General features: G+C 48.9%; 2 protein-coding genes across 5 annotated transcripts; one reads left to right on the top strand and one right to left on the bottom strand.

The window, feature by feature from the left end:
- Positions 1 to 730: 730 nt before the first annotated feature.
- Positions 731 to 15,033, top strand: DCTN2 (dynactin subunit 2). Of its 2 annotated transcripts, XM_069080189.1 has the most exons (15): positions 734 to 992; positions 2,929 to 2,990; positions 3,110 to 3,178; positions 10,970 to 11,066; positions 11,353 to 11,414; positions 11,649 to 11,747; positions 11,970 to 12,130; positions 12,252 to 12,402; positions 12,718 to 12,783; positions 13,192 to 13,230; positions 13,381 to 13,458; positions 13,549 to 13,620; positions 13,850 to 13,952; positions 14,054 to 14,145; positions 14,596 to 15,033. In XM_069080189.1, the coding sequence occupies exons 5-15, from the start codon at positions 11,412 to 11,414 to the stop codon at positions 14,680 to 14,682; spliced, it is 951 nt and encodes a 316-aa protein (XP_068936290.1). In that variant the 5' UTR covers positions 734 to 992; positions 2,929 to 2,990; positions 3,110 to 3,178; positions 10,970 to 11,066; positions 11,353 to 11,411; the 3' UTR covers positions 14,683 to 15,033. The 2 variants fall into 2 exon arrangements, with proteins under 2 accessions (XP_068936288.1, XP_068936290.1); XM_069080187.1 differs by lacking the exon at positions 2,929 to 2,990 and having other exon boundaries at positions 731 to 992.
- A 182-nt stretch (positions 15,034 to 15,215) lies between these two features.
- MBD6 (methyl-CpG binding domain protein 6) lies at positions 15,216 to 18,694 on the bottom strand. 3 transcript variants are annotated; one of them, XR_011166765.1, is made up of 8 exons: positions 17,944 to 18,694; positions 17,575 to 17,728; positions 17,250 to 17,419; positions 16,722 to 17,132; positions 16,590 to 16,642; positions 16,301 to 16,361; positions 16,005 to 16,172; positions 15,216 to 15,433 (listed from the first exon to the last, which is right to left on the bottom strand). XR_011166765.1 is itself a non-coding variant. In XM_069080180.1 (7 exons), exons 1-7 carry the CDS (start codon positions 18,517 to 18,519, stop codon positions 16,098 to 16,100), a joined length of 1,500 nt encoding a protein of 499 aa, XP_068936281.1. In that variant the 5' UTR covers positions 18,520 to 18,694; the 3' UTR covers positions 15,216 to 16,097. The 3 variants fall into 3 exon arrangements, 1 of the variants encoding a protein (XP_068936281.1); XR_011166766.1 differs by having other exon boundaries at positions 16,009 to 16,172; XM_069080180.1 differs by having other exon boundaries at positions 15,216 to 16,172.
- Positions 18,695 to 18,747: the final 53 nt, after the last annotated feature.

The following is an 18,747-nucleotide window of genomic DNA, read 5'->3' as shown; positions in this document are numbered from 1 at the left end:
AAAAAATAAAATAAGATAATTATTCTGAGGAGAGCCCCATAGACTTCACCTGATTTTAGTGCTTTTCTTCTCAGATTATTTTTTCTTTATCCTGTATATATTTTGTTTATGCATAGTTGTTTGAAATTGTCTCTTTCGTTGATTGTGAGCTACTGGAAAGGAAACACTGTTTTTGCCTTTGTATCCCCCAAGGCTATGGGCACATGTTCTTGTTGTCCAGTCTCCTCTGACATTTTGTGACTCCATTTGGGGTTTTCTGGGCAGAGATGCTGGAATGGTTTGCCATTTCCTTCCTCAGCTCATTTTACAGATGGTGAAACTGAGACAAACAGGGTTAAATGACTTGCCCAGGGTCACACTGCAGTAAATGTCTGAGGTGGCATTTGAACTCAGGTCTTTTTGACTCCAGGTTCAATGCTTTATCCACTGATCCGTCTAGCTGCCCATGTGGGCAGCTAAATAAATGCCTCTTGACTTGCTCACACTGCCGGAAAAGGAGGCTGGTTTTTGGTTAAGAACTCCTGGATTAGATGATCTTCACGGCCCCTTCTCGTTTTATATCCATGATCTCCTAACAACATATCCTCTTTCAATGTGTTCAAGGGAGGCTCTCCTGTGACTACACATCCCACAATCCTAATCGGCCCTCTTTTCCCATTACCTCATCTTTCTGCCTCGTTTTCGCCTGACTCTACCTCACGGTTGGGGGGGGGAGCGTCTAGGAGCCCTGAGTTCTCGCGAGGTCCTTTCCCCCCCTCTCTCGGCTTCGCCGACTCCCGGCCGTCCTTTCGCGAGACTTCGTGCCCCTCAGCCGCCCCTGCTGCCGCATTCGACTAAGCCCTGGACCGGGACCCCGACCGGCTTCTTCCGCGGGCAGAGCTAGAGCTTCGGCTCCGGCCCCGCCGAGGCCCCGGACCCCCCCTGCCCTGTCTTCCTTGCCCTCCTCTGCCACTGTCATGGCGGACCCCAAATACGCCGACCTCCCCGGCATTGTGAGTAGAGGGCCCGGACAGCCCCCGCCCCGCGGCACGGCGGGGTCCCTCCCTGGCCGCGCTGCTTCGGCCGTCGCCGGGGACCCGCCCGCGGGCGCCGGCTCGAGCCCGGCTCGCGCGTGGGCCCCGGCGCCTCCCCGCCGCCTGGTGGTCTGCCCCCTCCCTGCCCGGGGACCCTCACCCGGGCCCGGCGCCCCACCCCCACCCTGGCCCTGGGGTGCGGCCGGCAAAGAGCGCCGAAGGTGGAGCCAGAACCGAGTCCAAGCCCCTTCTGTCTCCGATTGCCCGTGCAGCCTCGGGCTAGTCATGTAACCGTCGTGGGCCGCCGGTCCTGCCGCGGCCGAACGAAGGGCTTGCACTGCTGGCCTTCGCCAGGCCCGGTCAGCTTAAACCGGGCTTCCCGTCCCCTCCTATGGAGCCTCGCCTCGGCTGCCTCCTCCTCCTAAGCCGCTGGTTCCATGAGCTCTTTTCTTTCAGTAGTTTGATAACTGAATTTACATAGAATTTGTTTCCTTTTTAATCCTAGGTATTTATTTTGTGCACTTAAAAACAGTTTGAGAATGCATTCATAGGTTTCTCCAGACTGTCAGAGTTGTTTGTGTTCCCAAAAAAGATTAAGAAACCCTCTGACTTGTCTTAGGATTTGTTTCCCTCTTCTGCTGTCAGATCTTCCCTCCAGTCTTCTCTCTTCCAGTTTGTCTGCACCCACCCCCGTTGCATTGTAGCCCCCTTGAGAGTATTCGGACCACCTAGGACCTGTCTTCCATCCCTGAGCTCCTTTCCCTCCTCCTCTTTTTTATTTTTTTCAGTTAACAAGCATTTTTTTCTCTCTTCCCCACTGGAAGAAAAAAAAAGATAAAACCCTTATAACAAATATTCATAGTACTTATTTGTTACAAGTGGGTTTTTTTTTCCATGGGGGGGGACGGTTAGAAGAGCCTGGAGGGAGAGAAAAATAGATGCTTGCTATCTTTATATTTTAATATTATAATGGAACAGGAAAAAAATATGAGTAATCAAACAAAACAAATTCCCACAGTAGCCCCCTCCAAAAAAGCATATGTCCTATTTTTCATCCTGGGTCCACCACCTCTCTTTCAGGATATAGGTGGCATGGAATCAACCCCCTGGAATCCTGGCTGATCATTGTATTGATCAGAGTTGTTAAATTTTTCAAGATGGTTTGTCTTTACAATATTATTGTTATCATGTAAATTGTTCATCTCCATGAAAGCTTTCACTTTCCTTTTGTTTTCTTATTTTCTGTGTTCTTCCAGACTGCTGCCAGTTCCATTACATTGTAGCCTTCTTAGACCATCCTCACAACCTAACATTTAACCTACCCCCAAACCTATACCTCAGAAACTTGTTCTCCTCTCACAATGCAAGATTTGACCCCTTCCCCTTGACTCATTAGCATCCAAGAATGTTTCTTCCTCTCTTGTCTTACTGCTGTCATTTCCATTGCATTCTACCTCTCCTAGACTATCTCTATTTCATACTTCCTCTCTACCACCAACTGATGCCCCCCAGCCTCCTGTACCTTGTATTTCACCAAAATAAAACAAATACTGCCTATATGGCCTTTGACACTGCCATACTAACCATGGCCCATGTCCTTTGCTCCCTATTTCACTTTTGCCAGACTTAGTAGGGTTGGCTAATGGTGAATATGAGGTTGGAGGAACAGAACCATTCTCAGATCAGGTTTACAATTTTTTGTCTAAAGCTCTAAAAGATTCCATCTTATATAGATACATTTGATGTATCCCCTAGTTGTACAACATTTACCATTCTCCCCATTGACACTAGTGAGGAGACTTAAAGTCCCTGTCTCTCTCAACCCTGTCTCCTCAGATTAGTAAAAAGTACAGTGCCTAACCCTCAGATGAATGCAATGTGTTTGTCATATCTCACATTCAGCTTCTACCATCAGGTTTCAGTTGCTTCAGCCACCAACCCTGTGATGGTTCCCTAGGCTAGGTGAAGCAGGGACAGGTGAGCAGGCAGGTGATCTGGGAATCATCCTGTCTTCTCTGTTAGCCATGATAAATGGAGTGGGGAAGGGAGTCGGTGGGTACTTTGTCATGAGGTGGGCTGGTTACTTCTACCTGCAGGCCAGAAATGAGCCAGACGTTTATGAAACCAGCGACCTCCCTGAGGACGACCAAGCAGAATTTGATTCGGTAAGACCACATACTACCCCACAACACTCCTTGGGTGCCCTTCTCCTGGCTTGTCTCATCCCTTTCCCTCCCTAATAAGCCACCACAAAGAGCTGATGTGCCAGCCTCACTTCCAGGGCATTTTGAGTTATTGCTCATACAAAGGATTTAGACTCAACATTGAATTTGGAGCATGAAGTAGAAATACCAAGACAGTTCAGATCTATAAAGCTCTGATCTTGAGTTTAGCTGGTAAAATGTGAGCAAAATAACTGAGGTTAGGAAAAACTCAGACTCCTAGGACCTAGTTATTGTTTGAAAACAAATACAAAACCTGAGATGCTGTAAACTCCCTGAGGTTGTCATGTCTTCTTCAGACAGTATTTCAGTCAATATTCCTATTTACTGTGAACTGGTGACTTACCTAGTGCAGAGTTTCATGGGGCAGAGAAAAGTTGTGGTTCGGAGCTTTTTACAGAGATTTGGGAAAGGTGATGGTAAAGAAAGATTGTGAAGGAATTGATTCACTTTCTTAGCGAAGAAACAGTACTTTGAGAGACTTTGAGATGTAGGAAGATGTCCGTAGGAGAGAGGTGGTATGTGGAAAACTGTGTATACAGTCCCAGATAAGGAAGAGAACACAGCACATAATCTAGTCAGGTCCCCCTTGTATAGAGATCTTTGTAGAGTATAGAAGAAGGAAGATATAAATGGATAGAGAGAGAGATGGTCCTTCCCTTCAAGGAACCCAGCCTCAACCCTTAAGCTAGTAGAAGAAATAAGTTGCACCCAAAGAGTATATAAGACATATTCGAGAAGTGCAAATTAAATGGTACAAGCTGTGTGTGAGGTCTTGAGAGCCTCAGAGAAGGGCAGTGACTGTTCTCTACCCTGAACAAGAAACAACAGGTTGTTTCCCTTCCTTTGGTTTGGGGATATCATAGAATATGCTTAATTATGTTTATTAACACATTTCTGTTTCTGGTATTCCCATAATGGCCTGGGCTTTGTATGAACAAAGACAGCATGGCTGACCATCCTCAGGAGGCAGGCTCCACATATACATGTCTGAGTCTTTTGGCTGTGTCTGGGAGTTTTCTGGTCAGTTGGGGGGTGCTGGATGCTGGCTGATGATGTGTGGCTTGGCATACCCACTTTTTCCTTGTTTGGCTCTCCCATATGGCAGTAGCCCCTGATTTGCAAACAGACCTATCTTCTATCCCACTCCACTTTCTGTGGTGTGTGTCTCTTGTGGCATCTCTCTCTAGCTGCTTGCATGTCATGTCCCAAAGTTGCAGTCATATGGAGATGGATGTAGTGTGGTGCAGTTGTCCAAAGAATGATGTGAGTGTGGCTGAGGCATCTTTTATTGCTCATGAGCTATTCTTACCTGTCACTATAAGGGCTATTCTTAAAGGTCCTTCAGATTAGTCAACTCTCTCCGCTTTAAAGGTCATAAGTGGGAGGTGCTGAGCACATTACCATAATGCCACAATTCAGGAATTATGCTCAGTTTCAGCCTTGGCTGCTTTAGGAGTAGTCAAGTCTTTGGATGTTTTCCATCATAAAGCTAATGCATCTGGCTACAGCTTATCCCTTTGGGCCCTAGAGAGACAGTTTGAGAAGGAAGCTGAGTAATGGCTTTACTGCTGTTCTTAATTCAGGTTTAAATTTGTAACTTGAGATGTATATGAATTAAAACTTTAGCACTCTTGGCTTCTTTGATTTCCATACTTTTCCCAGTATGCCTACTTTCCTGAAGATACAGCATGGGAGAAAAGCACATAGCACTATCACTGTTCAATCTGAAGTCTCACACAGATTCATACAAAGTTCCCATTCCACTACCCCCAGTGATGGTATTTTCTAATTTGATCTCCAGATTTTTGATTAAAGGCATAGAGAAGTAGTTTTAGCATATGTAACACCCATAGTGAGAACCTCTGTTATTTCTTCATTGTGAGAGAAATCTTGTCTTGACTCAGTAATCTTAAGCCACAGATGGAGATGGTGGCTTAAAAAAATAAAATGTATCCAAAATTGTATAATTGCTACTTTATGGTATACTTGGAAATGTTGCTATCCTCAGAAGGCAGGTAGGGGCACGGTTTGTGTATAAAAAGACCTAGTTCCTTACTGTGCATTAAAGCAACTTCAGCAAGAAATGACCTTCCAAAATGGGAGTGAGCCCAAGGTGGTAGACCAACTAAAGGGCCTAGCTGACCAAGCTACATGACGTTATCCTTCACTGCTCTCCATACACAGGTTTGGTTTTCCCAGCCCAAGTTCCAGGAGAATAGACACATGGACTGGTTTTTTTTAATAGGATTAAAAAAAAAATTCGAGGAACATTAATTCCCAGAGGTGAGCCTCATCTTCCATACTTGACTTGTCAGTTCTCAACGTTAGTCTATGAATTTGTTCTGTTCATGGTTTTTGAAGCTACGAGAGCAGGGAAGCAAGAGGAACATTCTTAACTAAGCACATGGGTCATAGCAGGCCTCAGTGCCAGGTAATGGGAAAACATGCTGCCCCTTTGTAAACTCTGGTGCCTTGAGAGGCAATCTACTGGCTGCTTATGCAGTTTGTTCAGCTTCTGAGAAGGGCAGGTAGGACTGATTGTTCTCAAGCCACCGAAAAAGAAACGGCAGGTTGTTTACCTCTCTTTGGTTTGGGGATATCATAGAATATGCTTAATTGTGTTTATTAACTGTTGATGCACATGAACTTATCTGAGTTTTTCCTAATGCTTTCCCCCTCCCTCCTTACCACCTTGCCTGGACACTAGTTTGCACAAGTAAGACCATTCAGTGCTTCTACTTTGCATGCTTTCTTGTTTTCCATCTTGCATGCCAGTGAACTGCCCCTTGTCCTTTTGGTGTCACTAATCATTTCAGAAGCCAATAAACGCCTGATTGGGTGACTTTGATGCCTGCCGGCCTCCTGTTTAAAGATGGTTAGTCAAGTTTTGGATGTAGAACTCTTAATTGGATTATTGTGGCCTTTTCCCTATGTGAGCATCTTAGACTCAAATTGTCAGGTGGAGGGTAGTACAAGGAAATAAAGACTATAAAGGCATTTGGGCATGAGGATTCCATTGATTTGAGGGACAGAAAATGGGAAACTATCACACTTCTTTTTCCCAGCCCGGAATAAGACCAATAGAAAGAGAAGAATAGCTTTGAACTATGTTGGACCAAGGTCATATCACTTCAGGTGACTGTATAGGAAGAGGCCAGTGCCTCTTCCTGCATCAAAGGAACCTCTCTGGGGAATAGCTATCAGGGGAGAGGGAGAAGGAGAGAGAGAGAGAGAGAGAGAGAGAGAGTGTATAAAGTCCACTGGAAATTGTCATTTCCAACATTGACTTTTTCTAGTTGCTCTGCACATTTTTTGGACTACCTCTGAATGGAGGAACAATTGGTGTGTGCATAGAATTGCAAACTAATTTTAATATCAATTTAAGCAAAAGAGCAAGTTAACTCTTTGGTATTGGAGGATAAAGGTGAAAGAGAATCATATATTCTAAAACAGAGTATAACTGTCTTTTTTATTATCCATGACACATCTTCATATATTACTAATTCCAAAAATAGCCTCAACCTTGTTCTCTAGTGTTTCAAATAAAGAAACAGTGATTTAGAATTAACTCTTCTTTTGTACCCCTCCTTAAGAATGGATAGTTTGCTTTGATTTTATATGGGAAAATTCTAGATTATATTACCCAGCACTGTCCTCTCTAAGCACCATGCATATCTATAGTTTCTCTATCTCTCTTATTTTATACCTAAGTTAGAGCAAAGTAAGAACTTTTGGCCTCTTCCCTTGATTCACTTGCCTCATATCCACTCCACCCTCTTACCCCCCAGGATTTGTGTAGTCATTTGGTCCAATATTCCTGGTGAGTTTAGAAATTGAATAGAATGAGTGAGGAACAGAGTCATATGAAAATGCTACATCAACTGTCCTTGATGGCACCCATGATTGGGACATCTGAGACTTTTCAGTCAGGGTGACTGTAGTGTTTTGTGTTTCTCTGGTGATCAATACAATTCCAGGTAATGGGAATTATGTATAAGACTTCATTTTCTCTCTGGCACATCCTGGAGACAATGATCTGAAAACTAATCCATCACTTTGTGTACGGCAAGTCTTTTTGTACCCCCTGCTGCTCATTCTTCACGGTTTGGATTTGAACTTGGGAGTCTACTCCCTGATGACCATTTGCTTCTCTCCCTGAGCCAGTTCCATCTCACTGGGACAAGGATGAGAAAGGCATGGTCTCTGTGTTTGCATGTGAGCAACTAGGCAGGCTTTCCATCTAGGCTTTACCACTGAAACCTCCCCCTGCCCCCTCCATCTCAGACAATTGAAAATGGAACTCCAGTTAAGTCTAAAGGAGGAACCTTGCTTGGGCCAAAAACAGGCATTAGAGGAAGTAACTATGGCATGTGGAATGAAGAGGTGGTGGTGGGGGTCAAGATATAGCTATGCCTGGACTACATGAAGAGATTGAGACCCTAGTCACTCCATCCCTAATGTATACCCCCATATTCATGCCCTTCATTTGAAGCATCTTTTGGAAAGATTTTGCCTTCCTGGAGATTCCTAATTCAGCATTGCCTGGGGATAGGAACCATCTGTGGTGGCCTGGGTTTACAGAAACTGTCTTTGTTACCTTCTTCCTCACCCCCCAATGGATCTTGTCACAAGGGAATTAAAAAATCAGATTCCCCACATGGCTTTGGGGGTTGGATATTGACGTTCTTTGAACTTTGGTCTCCCCTCTGCTAGCTCATCATAGTAAAATTAAGCTGGCTTATTCTGGGAACAAGAAGGTTATTTAGCAATAACCAAAATTAGGTGCTCACAGGGCTAGGGGAATGAGAAAAGGATTGGAATTAGGGACCGTTTTTACCCCCACTGTGCTAGCAGCAGCAGAGAAAATAAGTGTTGGACAGGGTCTTCCTGCTTCCTTTGTCAGCAGCTGGCCTTAGCTGTCCTGCCTAACCTCAACTATTGCTCTTCCCCTCCCTCACTAGGGCTCACTGCCATTTTAACTGCCTCATGCTCCCCAAGCCTCAGAAACTAGGGTAGTAGGGAACTCATGCCAGGGACTAACCAGCCCACAGGCCTTTGGAATCGCCATAGCATCTCCCTCACACCAGCCATCCCTTCTGAGCTACTCTGTCCTCCTTGATAAAGTGAGGAGAAGCCACCTTGAGCTCTGAAGTGCTTTGGTTCCTCTTTTCTTTCTCATCTACATTTCCCTAACCCATCACCCTCTAACTACTGGGGTTCTACTTTTTTTTTTTTTTTTAGTAATTACCCTTTTACCTAAACTTCTGTGTAGCCTTGTTACCTAGGGGGAGGGCTGGGTCTTTTACTCTTTCCCATCCTTTTTGAGTATGTGGGGATCTCATCTGTAATTAACTGTTACCAAGGTTTTGCTAAGCTCCCCTGGGGCCCTGTGGTACGGTATGTTTTAAGAGTATCATGTAGTGCATGTGACAATGTGCTAATAACAATTTTGTCTTTTTTTCCCCCAATTTCCCATTCCTTTTCCTCTTAACCTCTTTTGACTTTCTCACCTCTGGGGAAACCGCAAGGAGCTGGTAAGAAGCCTGACCTTTGTCTGCTTTTTTAACGGGTGTGCTGTCATGGGATGGGTGTGCTTCTGCCCTTTTGTATCTACCAAACTTCTCATCCTTCCATTTCCTGCCCACACAGCTGGCTTGACTTCAACCCCAGTCATTCTACCACCATCATATACCTTTTGGACATTGGTCTAAGGTAGACCCTAGAATGTAAAATCATATTGTCCCTCAACACTGTTCTCCAGCCCCTTCCAGGGGGTATGTAGAGAGGCTCTTCATGCTAATGTCACCTGATGTTCTAGGCTCATTGTCAGTGCTACTAGGTGAGGGACAGGGCCCTACAGCTGAAGATCACAGGTGAATTTTCTGCCTCATACTTTCTCACAGTCCCAGACCTGTAGCAGGTTGATACTGATCTCTGTTCAGATGTCCTAAGATTGAGGATGGCTTTTTTTTTTTTAACAATCCCTCCACTGCCCAGGTAATTGTCTCTCCTTGGACTGAAGGATTGTCACCTTTTAAAAGTTTTTAATAAGAGTTTTTAATCTTACTATCCTTGCTGGTCAGGGTCCTGGCAAGGGAAGAGAAGAGGGGATTCAAGGGTGGACTGGAAAAAAGGTAGTTACCTCCATGCTTAACTTTCTCCTAGGTGTTTCAGGGACTTTTATTCCCTTAATTTAAGTTCTTTCCCAGGCACATGTCAGGTAGAGATCAGAGACCAAGATACTCACTGATTGGGTACCTAGGATATGTGGTGCTTTGGGCACAGCATCCCAGAGAGAACTGGAAGAAGGATGCTTTTGATCTCAAAAGCTCCTTTGCTTTTCTTCTGGTCCTGGGCTCTTGACCCTCTGTTCTCTATCCATCATAACTGCCCATGACTTCCCCTGGAGAAGAGGTAAAGACAAAAGGTTAAGTGTTTCTCTCCCTTAATAATGTACTCCCCCTCCCCCCCCCAAAAAAAAAAAAAACTGCCACTAATATTCTGGTTCCTCCTCTGACTAACCCTAAGGTATGATAGGGTATATGGTCAAGGATGGAGCTCTAAAGATTAGGGCTCCTTTCTCCCACCCCTTGCCCTTTCTCTGTACCCCACCTCCAGGTTGGGAAAAAGGGGGAAAAACCTCTCTCCCACAGTAAAACTAGTATCCTAATCCTGGCTGAAGTCTGTTGTGCTATAGGGGTGGATGTTAGACCTCTAAGTATTTGGGAAGGAAACACTGTCCCTATTTTAAGATAGCCTTAGAATCTGGGTATAGAGATGCAGAATGTAGATGTTTTACAATGAGGTAACTGCTTCTTCCATCTCTGGGGTTCAGACTGAGTCCCTTTCCTTGTTCCACAGCCCATCCCCACCAAAGTCCCCTTTCCTGGAAAAGCCTGCCTGTGTAGTGAGGCTATTCTAGAACTGGCTTCAGTCCATGATCTGTGCCAGTGGAAGCTGGCAAAGCAGGGCAGTTGCTGTAGCTTTTCTCTGGATTGCACCTGAGATGTCTCTTCTGTAGGACAGGCATATAATTGCTGTCCCAGTTCATGTTAACTGGATGGGTTTCTGTTTCTGTGTTGTCCTTCAGAAGACAGTCCCATCTAACTTTCTCAACCTTAGTCTGACAGGTCTAGGGAATGGCCTCTGACTCCCCAAATCCCAAGGACCCTTGTTCCAAGTTATGTTGGGCCATACCAGCAGTGTTCTGATACCTGCTCCAACAGTTAGCAGCCTAGTAACTTGTTGTCCCTTTCTTCTTGCCCCTTGTGACAAGCAGGTTTGGAGTGAGACTAAAAGAGGGTGGTCTCAGCAGATCTGGAATGGAGGGCATACAGTATTTATACCTCTAGAATACATGGGATGGCTTGGGTAACCCTGCCAGCTCCTGGAATTTGTTGTTGAAAGTAGAGGAGATACTCGCTGTTATCATGAGTCCCCAGCTGAAGCAAGGGGTTGATGTTTACAGAGAACCAAGGCTGTAGCTTTGGTACTGGATCCCTTGTTTCCATATAAATCTTATTCAGACTGTGACAGGAAAGGAAAATTCATTTCCTCTCTATGGACTGAGCTAGGAGGCGCATCGAAGTGAAGAATTTGTTTTTCCCCTTTCCCCCGATGAAGTAAAATTAAAACACAGGAGGGGCATTCAGTGATGGTTTGGGTGTGGGGAAGACTTTGGGTGATGGGCTTGGAAAGGCTTCTCTTGGCCTAAAATATCTGTCTTTACAGGAGGAGCTGACAAGTACCAGTGTGGAGCACATCATCGTCAACCCAAACGCTGCTTATGACAAATTCAAAGACAAAAGAGTGGGGACCAAGGGACTTGGTGAGGCCAGAGTTGGGTGTGGGATCAGGCAATGGGGTTTATAAGGGTAAAATTAAGAATGAAATGAGTGTGTGGGCAAGAGTGGGAGCCAAGGCCTAGAAGTGGCCTCCTGAACTCAGGACTGGGCTTACTTCTGGGGAAAGGCCTTTGTGGGGGGCCTCTGGTAGACACAAGTGACTCTCTCTAAGTCCCCCCCTTGCCTGGGAGGTAGAAGCAGTGACAGGGGCGGGGGCGGGGAGGGCGATGACAACTCTTCCACTCCACTCTCTCTTCTCTTCCCGCGCAGACTTTTCAGATCGTATTGGGAAAACCAAAAGGACAGGATATGAATCTGGAGAATTTGAAATGGTTCGTTATGAGGGGGATTTCTCATCTAGGGAGGCAATTAAAGGGTGTTCCTCTGGTTATTGAGGCTGAGGGACCCCACTGCTTATCAAAAGGGACATCCCTAAGCTGGCATTGCCACTTACCTGGCTGTTGTTCCAGACATACTGGACTGGGCATAATATACTTTGGATTCTGGGATTTGGGCAATTCCCTATCCTGAGGAATGTGACCCCCTCTTTTATCCATGACCTCCAGCTCGGAGAGGGACTAGGGCTGAAGGAGACACCCCAACAGAAATACCAGCGACTTTTGCATGAGGTTCAAGAATTAATGACCGAGGTGGAGAAGATAAAGGTAACCAGGAGCTCTGCTTCCTCCCCTACCCCAGTCCTTGCCCTTTTGACCTTGGGAGGGAGGGGGAAGGTGCCTGGAACTATATTCAAGCCCTGGAATAGAAGCTGACCAATTTTCTGTCTAGGACTGATCCTCCAGTCCACTCCCAGTGACTGGCACTCAGCTCTAGTCTAGCCCAATTCTCAAAGTTCCTCATGGTTTCCTTACCTCTCCCCCTCCCAGGCAACAGTGAAAGAGTCAGCTGCTGAGGAGAAGCTGACTCCTGTGATGTTGGCCAAGCAGCTGGCTGTCCTGAAGCAGCAGCTCGTTGCCTCCCACCTAGAGAAGCTACTGGGACCCGACGCTGCAATCAACCTCACTGACCCTGATGGAGCCCTGGCCAAGTGGGTACCCTGAGGCCAGGCCACAACTGGGGAGGGAACCAGGGTGCTGCAAAGAAGTCACAGCTGTGCCCCTGCCCGACATGCCAAGTGACTTCTTGTTGATCTTCTCTCCTCGGCCTAGCCGTCTACTGGTGCAACTGGAGGCAGCGAAGAGTAGCAAAGGGGTTGGGGCAGGGGGCAGGGACGCTGCCGGGCCGCCCCCCGACAGCAGCCTGGTCACGTACGAGCTTCATTCTCGGCCGGAGCAAGACAAGTTCTCCCAGGCCGCCAAGGTAAGGAGCTGGAGTAGTCACTCCTGAACAATGTTAGTATCCTGCTCCCTGGCAGTCCTCTGACTAAGCTACGTTTTTGTCTGTACATTTCCCAGTGTTTAGCAGTTTGGACTGACGAGTTTGGCAGGATCTGACTGACCAGGGATGTATAAACTCTATTGGGGTGGGGCAGCAGTTGTGTCTGGGGGCTCTCTCTGGAATTACCTCAGGGTTGGATTCTGGGGAGAAGTGTCCCATTTCTCCTGTTTTATGATAACAGAAGAGCTGCCCCTTCCTCTAGTTTAGGAGAGTCTCTTACTCTTGCTTTCACTACAGGTTGCAGAGCTTGAGAAACGGTTGTCAGAGCTGGAGGCAACAGTGCGCTGTGACCAGGACCCTCAGGTCAGATACTCTCCTGCCCTGTCAGAGCCTCTGCTTGTTTCTCACAACCAGGACAGGAAGGTCAGGGAGGGAATAGAATGTCCTGTAGTCAGGCACTGTGCTAAAGCACTTTTTGCAAATAGTCCTCCCAACAGCCCTGGGAGGTGGGTGCTGCTGTTAACCCCATTTCACAGTTGAGAAAGCAGGCCAGCAGAAGCCCAGTCACACAGTGGTGAGCGTCTGAGGCCAAGTTTGAATTCCTGTCTTCCCAGCCCTAGGCCCAGTACTCCATCTACTGTTCCACCAACTGCCTCTAAGGGGATAAGAAATCTGTTTCTCAAAGTCAAGAAAAGCTGGGGGTGCCAAAGTGGAGGGTGGTGGTGATGCTTAGAACAGGGCCTCGCTCATTCTTCCCATCTCTCCCTTTAGAATCCCTTGTCTGCGGGTCTGCAGGGATCCTGCCTGATGGTAAGCAGGGAGAGAGCTACATACAACATCAGGATTTTAGAGGTGTAAGAGCACTGGCTAGTCAGTTTGCAGACTGGCTGCAAGCTGGCTTATCCTAGGGCTTGCCCCATTGTGTATTCGTAATCACTGGCCCTTTCCTCGCTCCCCCAGGAGACAGTGGAGCTGTTGCAGGCAAAGGTGAGCACCCTGGACCTTGCTGCCTTGGATCAGGTGGAAGCACGGCTACAGGTACTCATCAGGAGAGGTGGCAGGGATCTAAGCACTGGGGGTAAGAGTCCTTTATGTCTTCATTGCCTTTATCATCATTCATGCTTCTAGAGTGTCCTGGGGAAGGTGAATGAGATTGCTAAGCACAAGGCTGCCGTGGAGGACGCAGACACCCAAAGCAAGGTCAGAACCACTCCTTGCCCCACTACGTCATTTCCCTCCAGTATCCCATCTGCCCACTGCCATCAGCTGAGGAAGGCTTTTGCTGGGCCTGGCCCCGCTTCCCCTCTGTGCTTCATGAGCCAGATGAGGTCCCCCCTGCAGGAGGGCATGCACCGCTGCTGCCAGAGTAGCTCAGCCTCTGGTAGTTTGTGCTCTCAGAATCCCTTCTCTCTGCCTTCTCGTTTCCCAGGTACATCAGTTGTATGAGACAGTTCAGCGCTGGAGTCCCATTGCTGCCACGCTTCCTGAGCTAGTACAGCGACTTGTCACCATCAAGCAGCTGCATGAACAAGGTGGGAGCCTGGACTGGGAGGGACTTGGGAGGTACAGAGTGGAGCCTTTGGTACCCTCCCAGGGGCTGCCAACTTCCAATACCTGCCTTCACTCATTGCAGCTATGCAGTTTGGTCAGCTCCTGACACATCTAGATACCACCCAGCAGATGATCGCTGGTTCTCTCAAGGACAACGCTGCCCTACTGGCTCAGGTGTGTGTCTTCTAACAAAGCCTGGCCCTGTACTCCCCCTACCTGAACAATAGAGATGAGATTCTTTTGTCCATCCTTCAAGGAAAGGCCCTTTGCACTCTCTTCCTCTGCTCTTCATGTCATAACTTTGCTCAGTGGGTTCGGACAAGTTGTAGCTGATTCCATTTTCCAAAGCATAGTGGGGAGTGAGGAGACTGTGGTATTAGTCCTGTGTCTGCCATTAGCTCCATGACCTTGAGCAAGTCCCTTCATTCCTTTGGGTTAGTTTCATCACCTATAAAGTGAGGTTAAACCAGATGATCTCTTCAGGTCTTTTCCAATTCCAGAATTATGGGGTGGGTTACATTCCATCTCTTATTGGCCTTCTCCAGTCAGATATTTCCAGCTCCTTAAGGTATTTCCTCGAAGGCTATGGCCAGATGTTCCTGAGCCCCTGTCATCCATTTCTAGGTGCAGGCCACCATGCAGGAGAACCTGGTCACAGTGGAGGGAAACTTTGCCAGCATCAACACACGAATGAAGAAACTAGGAAAGTGAGCAGAAGTGGAGGGGCGGTCTCTGACCCATTTTGTGTGTTCTGTACTTATCAGCTTGAGTCTGGCTGTGCTCCCTCTTTCCTTAATTATACAAATTCCAGGTCCCCCCTTCCTTTCCAAGGAGAGGACCTCCTGCATGTGGAGTGTAGACCTCTTGTATACATTAAACAGTGGTGGCCAAGGGGAAGCATCTCCTGTAAGCCCCTGGAGAAGGGGGGGGGGGGGCATGGAAACAGCCATTTTCCTAACCCATGTATAACACTGCTTTCTGTGATGTGGTGGGAGTAGGGGTACACAGCTGCTCTGTGGCTAATTGTACAACTTTCTGATCATTAAATGCTGTTGTGCCGTACATAGCCTGTGCTGTTTCCTGGCAAGGTAACCCTCACCAAGGGTCAGCCATGTCTACCCCTTGTCCGGGAAAACCAAGCTGGATGGCAAGAATTCTTGGATATCTTTCCCAGAACAAAACAGAAGAAGGAAGGATTTTAAATATAAGCTGTTCCCACAAAAGAAATGAGCATGGACCCGAGCCAGAGTTTCAAAATATTCTTATCTGTTAAATTAAGAGTGTCTCCCATAGAAAAGCGGTGGAGGCCCCACAGGGCAAGTACAAAACAGAATTAAAACTCCCGAAGGGTCTTGTCTTTACAAAAGAAAAGGCATGAGGCAGCCCCTGGACGGCTGGGCATGCTGGCCACTCCGGTTGGACTGCGTTGCATAATCCTTGCGTCAGCGTCATGACAACGTCTCTGAGCATTTTTGATGGGGGAAAGGGGGCACTGTAGTGTGTATGGGAAGGGAGGCCTCTTTCCCCCCTTACCCCAGAGGAAAGGGGGAAGGAACCTGGCTTACACCCTGAAATGAGGCTTCCATGTGTTTCAAACGGTGGGGGTGAGGTGGGGTGGGGTGGGGTGGGGTCTGTGCTTTGAGGCACCTGAGCCAGAGGGAAGGGGGCTAGGGGTGGAAGGAGTGATGCTTATTGCTTTGTGCCTTTCGCTGGGAAGGAGGGCAGCAGCCAACAGTGGCTCACAGGTTTGTAAACTGAGCCTGCTGGCTTGGGGAAGAGGGGCAATGAAATCGAATTAAATATAAAGAGTCATTTGTGCAAAAATAACTTAAGCAAATAAGACCTGGAGAAGGGTATGCTCCCCTTAGTACCTGGGGGGGAGGTGCCAAATACCCCCCCAGACCTTATCAGTGACATGGCTTTGGGGTGAGGTGAGCTTCTCTATCCCCTGGAATGGCTCAGGACAAGATTATGGGGGGAGGGAAATGCATTTGTGCTTGGGGGCTGGAGGGGGGGGATACACAGCCCCCTACCCACTTCTGTCCACAGGTACAGATGGTTGGCAGGGACTCCCAAGGCTCAGCTCCCCCCAGAGTGGGGATCAGGTCCAGCTCCAGGTATGGCTGCTACGGGGCCAATTTCCTCCTCTTGTTCTTGGCAGGACGACCAGGACGGGGCCGGGGGGGCAAGGGAACGGCCACCTGGACAAGTGAAAAAGGTCACTAGCAGCTGCTAACAAGGCAATCTTTCTTCCTCCATCAATCCCCCAGCCGCAGTTTTTCTTCTCCTCCTCCTCCCTCCGCTACCCCCATCCCACCCCCCTGCTCACCCCGGCCATGTGGCTAGGCTCCAGGGTAATCTGTCGGGAGCTGCTGCTGGTTCGGGAGGGGCTGCAACAAGGAGAATAAGGAGATAAGGTCAATCTCCCAGCAAAAGAGGTGAGGCTGGCAAACTGGGACAACAGGGCAAGGGAACCTGTCTGTATCGGGGCATTAGACTCCTGAGTCAATTCAAGTGAACATCTGTTCATTTTGAAGACAACAGCTATGAAACTCCAAACAAATGCAAATAGGTAAAGGCTTGGATGCAAAAGTCACTGTTGGGGGTCAAGCACTTACTTGCTCTTTCTCCTCCTGCCCCTGCGTGACTTTCTAACTCCCCCAGGGGGCACCTGAAACAATTGAGGTGGATTTAGGAAAAGAGATCCTTTCTGAAATAGCTTGAAATTAAACTCCCTCCTCTGTACTCACCTTGAGCTCATCTGGCTGGGCCATGGGAGTGGGTAGGTCTTTGGGCTCAGTCCCCCCTTCAGCCAACTCCCCATTATGCTGCCAGTGGGGACCTCGGGGGGACCGTTCCATCTGTCCATTGAAACCACCTCGTCCTCCCCACCGAAGGGCCAGTCGACTTGGCTCTCTCCGGCTACCAGGCTTTCGTCCCCGGCCTGGTCTAGTTTCCCCATTAATGCCCCTTGATCCCCCACCTCCCCGCCGTCCCCGCTTTCCTGACCCCCTCCCAGTCAACAACTCCGGAGCTGGGGGGTCAGGGAAACCCTGGGGTGGGGCTAAGGCACTGAGGGGGGGTCGGGCAGGCTCTGGTTCAACAGTTGGGCTGGGACTTTCAGGGGGCAGGCAGGGAGCTTCTGGTTGCTCAGTGGGGAGCTGCAAGGCAAAAGAGAGTCCAGTCAGCCCAGACTACAACACACAATAACCGAGGAAACCAAGTTCTTTGCCTGCTTCCTCCTGAGAAGAAAACAGCAGCAAATGTCCAAAACTCACCTGGAGACTCTGCAGCAAGCAGGTCAGGGGGCTAGAAGCCCCAGAGAGAGGTGGGGGGGCGCCTCCCCCAGGGAGGAGCTGGAGCCCAAGCTGGCCAGGGAAAAGAGGGCCTGGGGGGGTCAGCAGGCTGGGAAGGGTCCCAGGGCTGCTGGTCATTGAAGACAAGTCACCTGAGAATGAGGCAAGGAAGTTAGGAGGTCCCCTATGCAAACAAAGCCAACCCTGAGCCATTAACCCTCAACTTTTTAAGGCAGTCTCCCCAGTGATCACTCTGCAGCCCCCTACACTTGCCACCACTTTTGAAATCTCTCCTCCTTGGACTTACCCAGCAGGCTGGCACTCAGCAGAGGGCTGAGGAGTGGGGGGGTTCTCCCTGAGGTGGAAGGGGCCTTGCCCAGAGAGGAGGCCCCGGGGTCAGTAGTTGCCGTGGTGACGCTGGAGGTAGGTGGTCCAGGTTGGGGGGTGCTCAAAACACAGGGCTGAGTCAAAAGAAACACAGGTCACGAATGGTCAAGATCCCACATTCCAGCAGCAGCACTACCCCCACAACTTCCACCCTCAGCCATTGACTCAAACCTCTACCTTCCCCTGGGGAAGAATTTATCTAGGAAGATGAACACCTCCTTCCTCCCCAGCACACCTTTCCCTGGTCTTTTCCTAATAGCACCTACTGCTTTTCTGTCCCCATCCTCACCTGGGAGGGGTTCCCTGCAGGGGGGTCCAGGCTGGCAGCCAGCAGCGCAGAATTTAAAGCTATGAGGGCAGGTGGGGCTGAGAGGGGGGGAAACAGGAGGGGGGGCAGGTCTCCCAAACCTGGAAATGACTCCCCACTTGGACCCCCAGCCACCTCCCCAGGTCCTTCCCCATCCCCCGATGGGGGACCCAAAGCCAGTAAGGGTAGAAGTGAGGCAAGGAGATTGCTGGGAGGGGCTGGAGTGGGTGGGAGTAGGTCCGAGGAGGGTGGTGGAAGCAGGGAAGCCACCAAAAGTGATGGTCCCTCTGGATCACCTGGGGCCAGGGGGGGACCTGGACCCCCAGGAGGAGGCAGGAAGGGCTCAGGGGGAGGTTGCCCCCCACCCCCAGCCAACACACCCAACAAACTGTGGCTAAGCAAGGGAGGGGGAGGAGGCTGCCCCAAACTCAAGGGAAGAGGCAGGGCCCCAAGCAGGCCTGGAAAGCCTGCCCCGCCCAATGCCAAGCCCTGCTCTGGGCTGGGAAAGGGGAAGGCCTCCCCCCCACCAAGGGAGGGAAGAGGGCAGGTTGGACCCATCCCTTCAGGGGTGCTTCGAAGGACAGGGCTGGGGACTGGGGGGGCTTTGGTGGCGGCTGGAGGGGCAGGGGCACCTGCAAAAAAAAGAGCAAAGAGTCAGAAAAGGGAAAAGAAAACCCCACCCTATTACCCAGGGAAACCAACCTCTTTGTCCAGTGTCAACCCAAATAATTTGGGAGAGTTCCCCTCTAACCTTCAACCCAAACACCTGGGGTGACTGATTTCCCC

This window comes from Petaurus breviceps, unplaced genomic scaffold (genome assembly GCF_028583685.1).
Source record: "Petaurus breviceps papuanus isolate PSGF00001 unplaced genomic scaffold, PetGlider_PUasm1.0 154, whole genome shotgun sequence".
In the NCBI taxonomy this organism is placed as follows: domain Eukaryota; kingdom Metazoa; phylum Chordata; class Mammalia; order Diprotodontia; family Petauridae; genus Petaurus; species Petaurus breviceps.
Note: the sequence above shows the minus strand (reverse complement) of the source record. Positions and strands in the feature narration are given on the sequence as shown.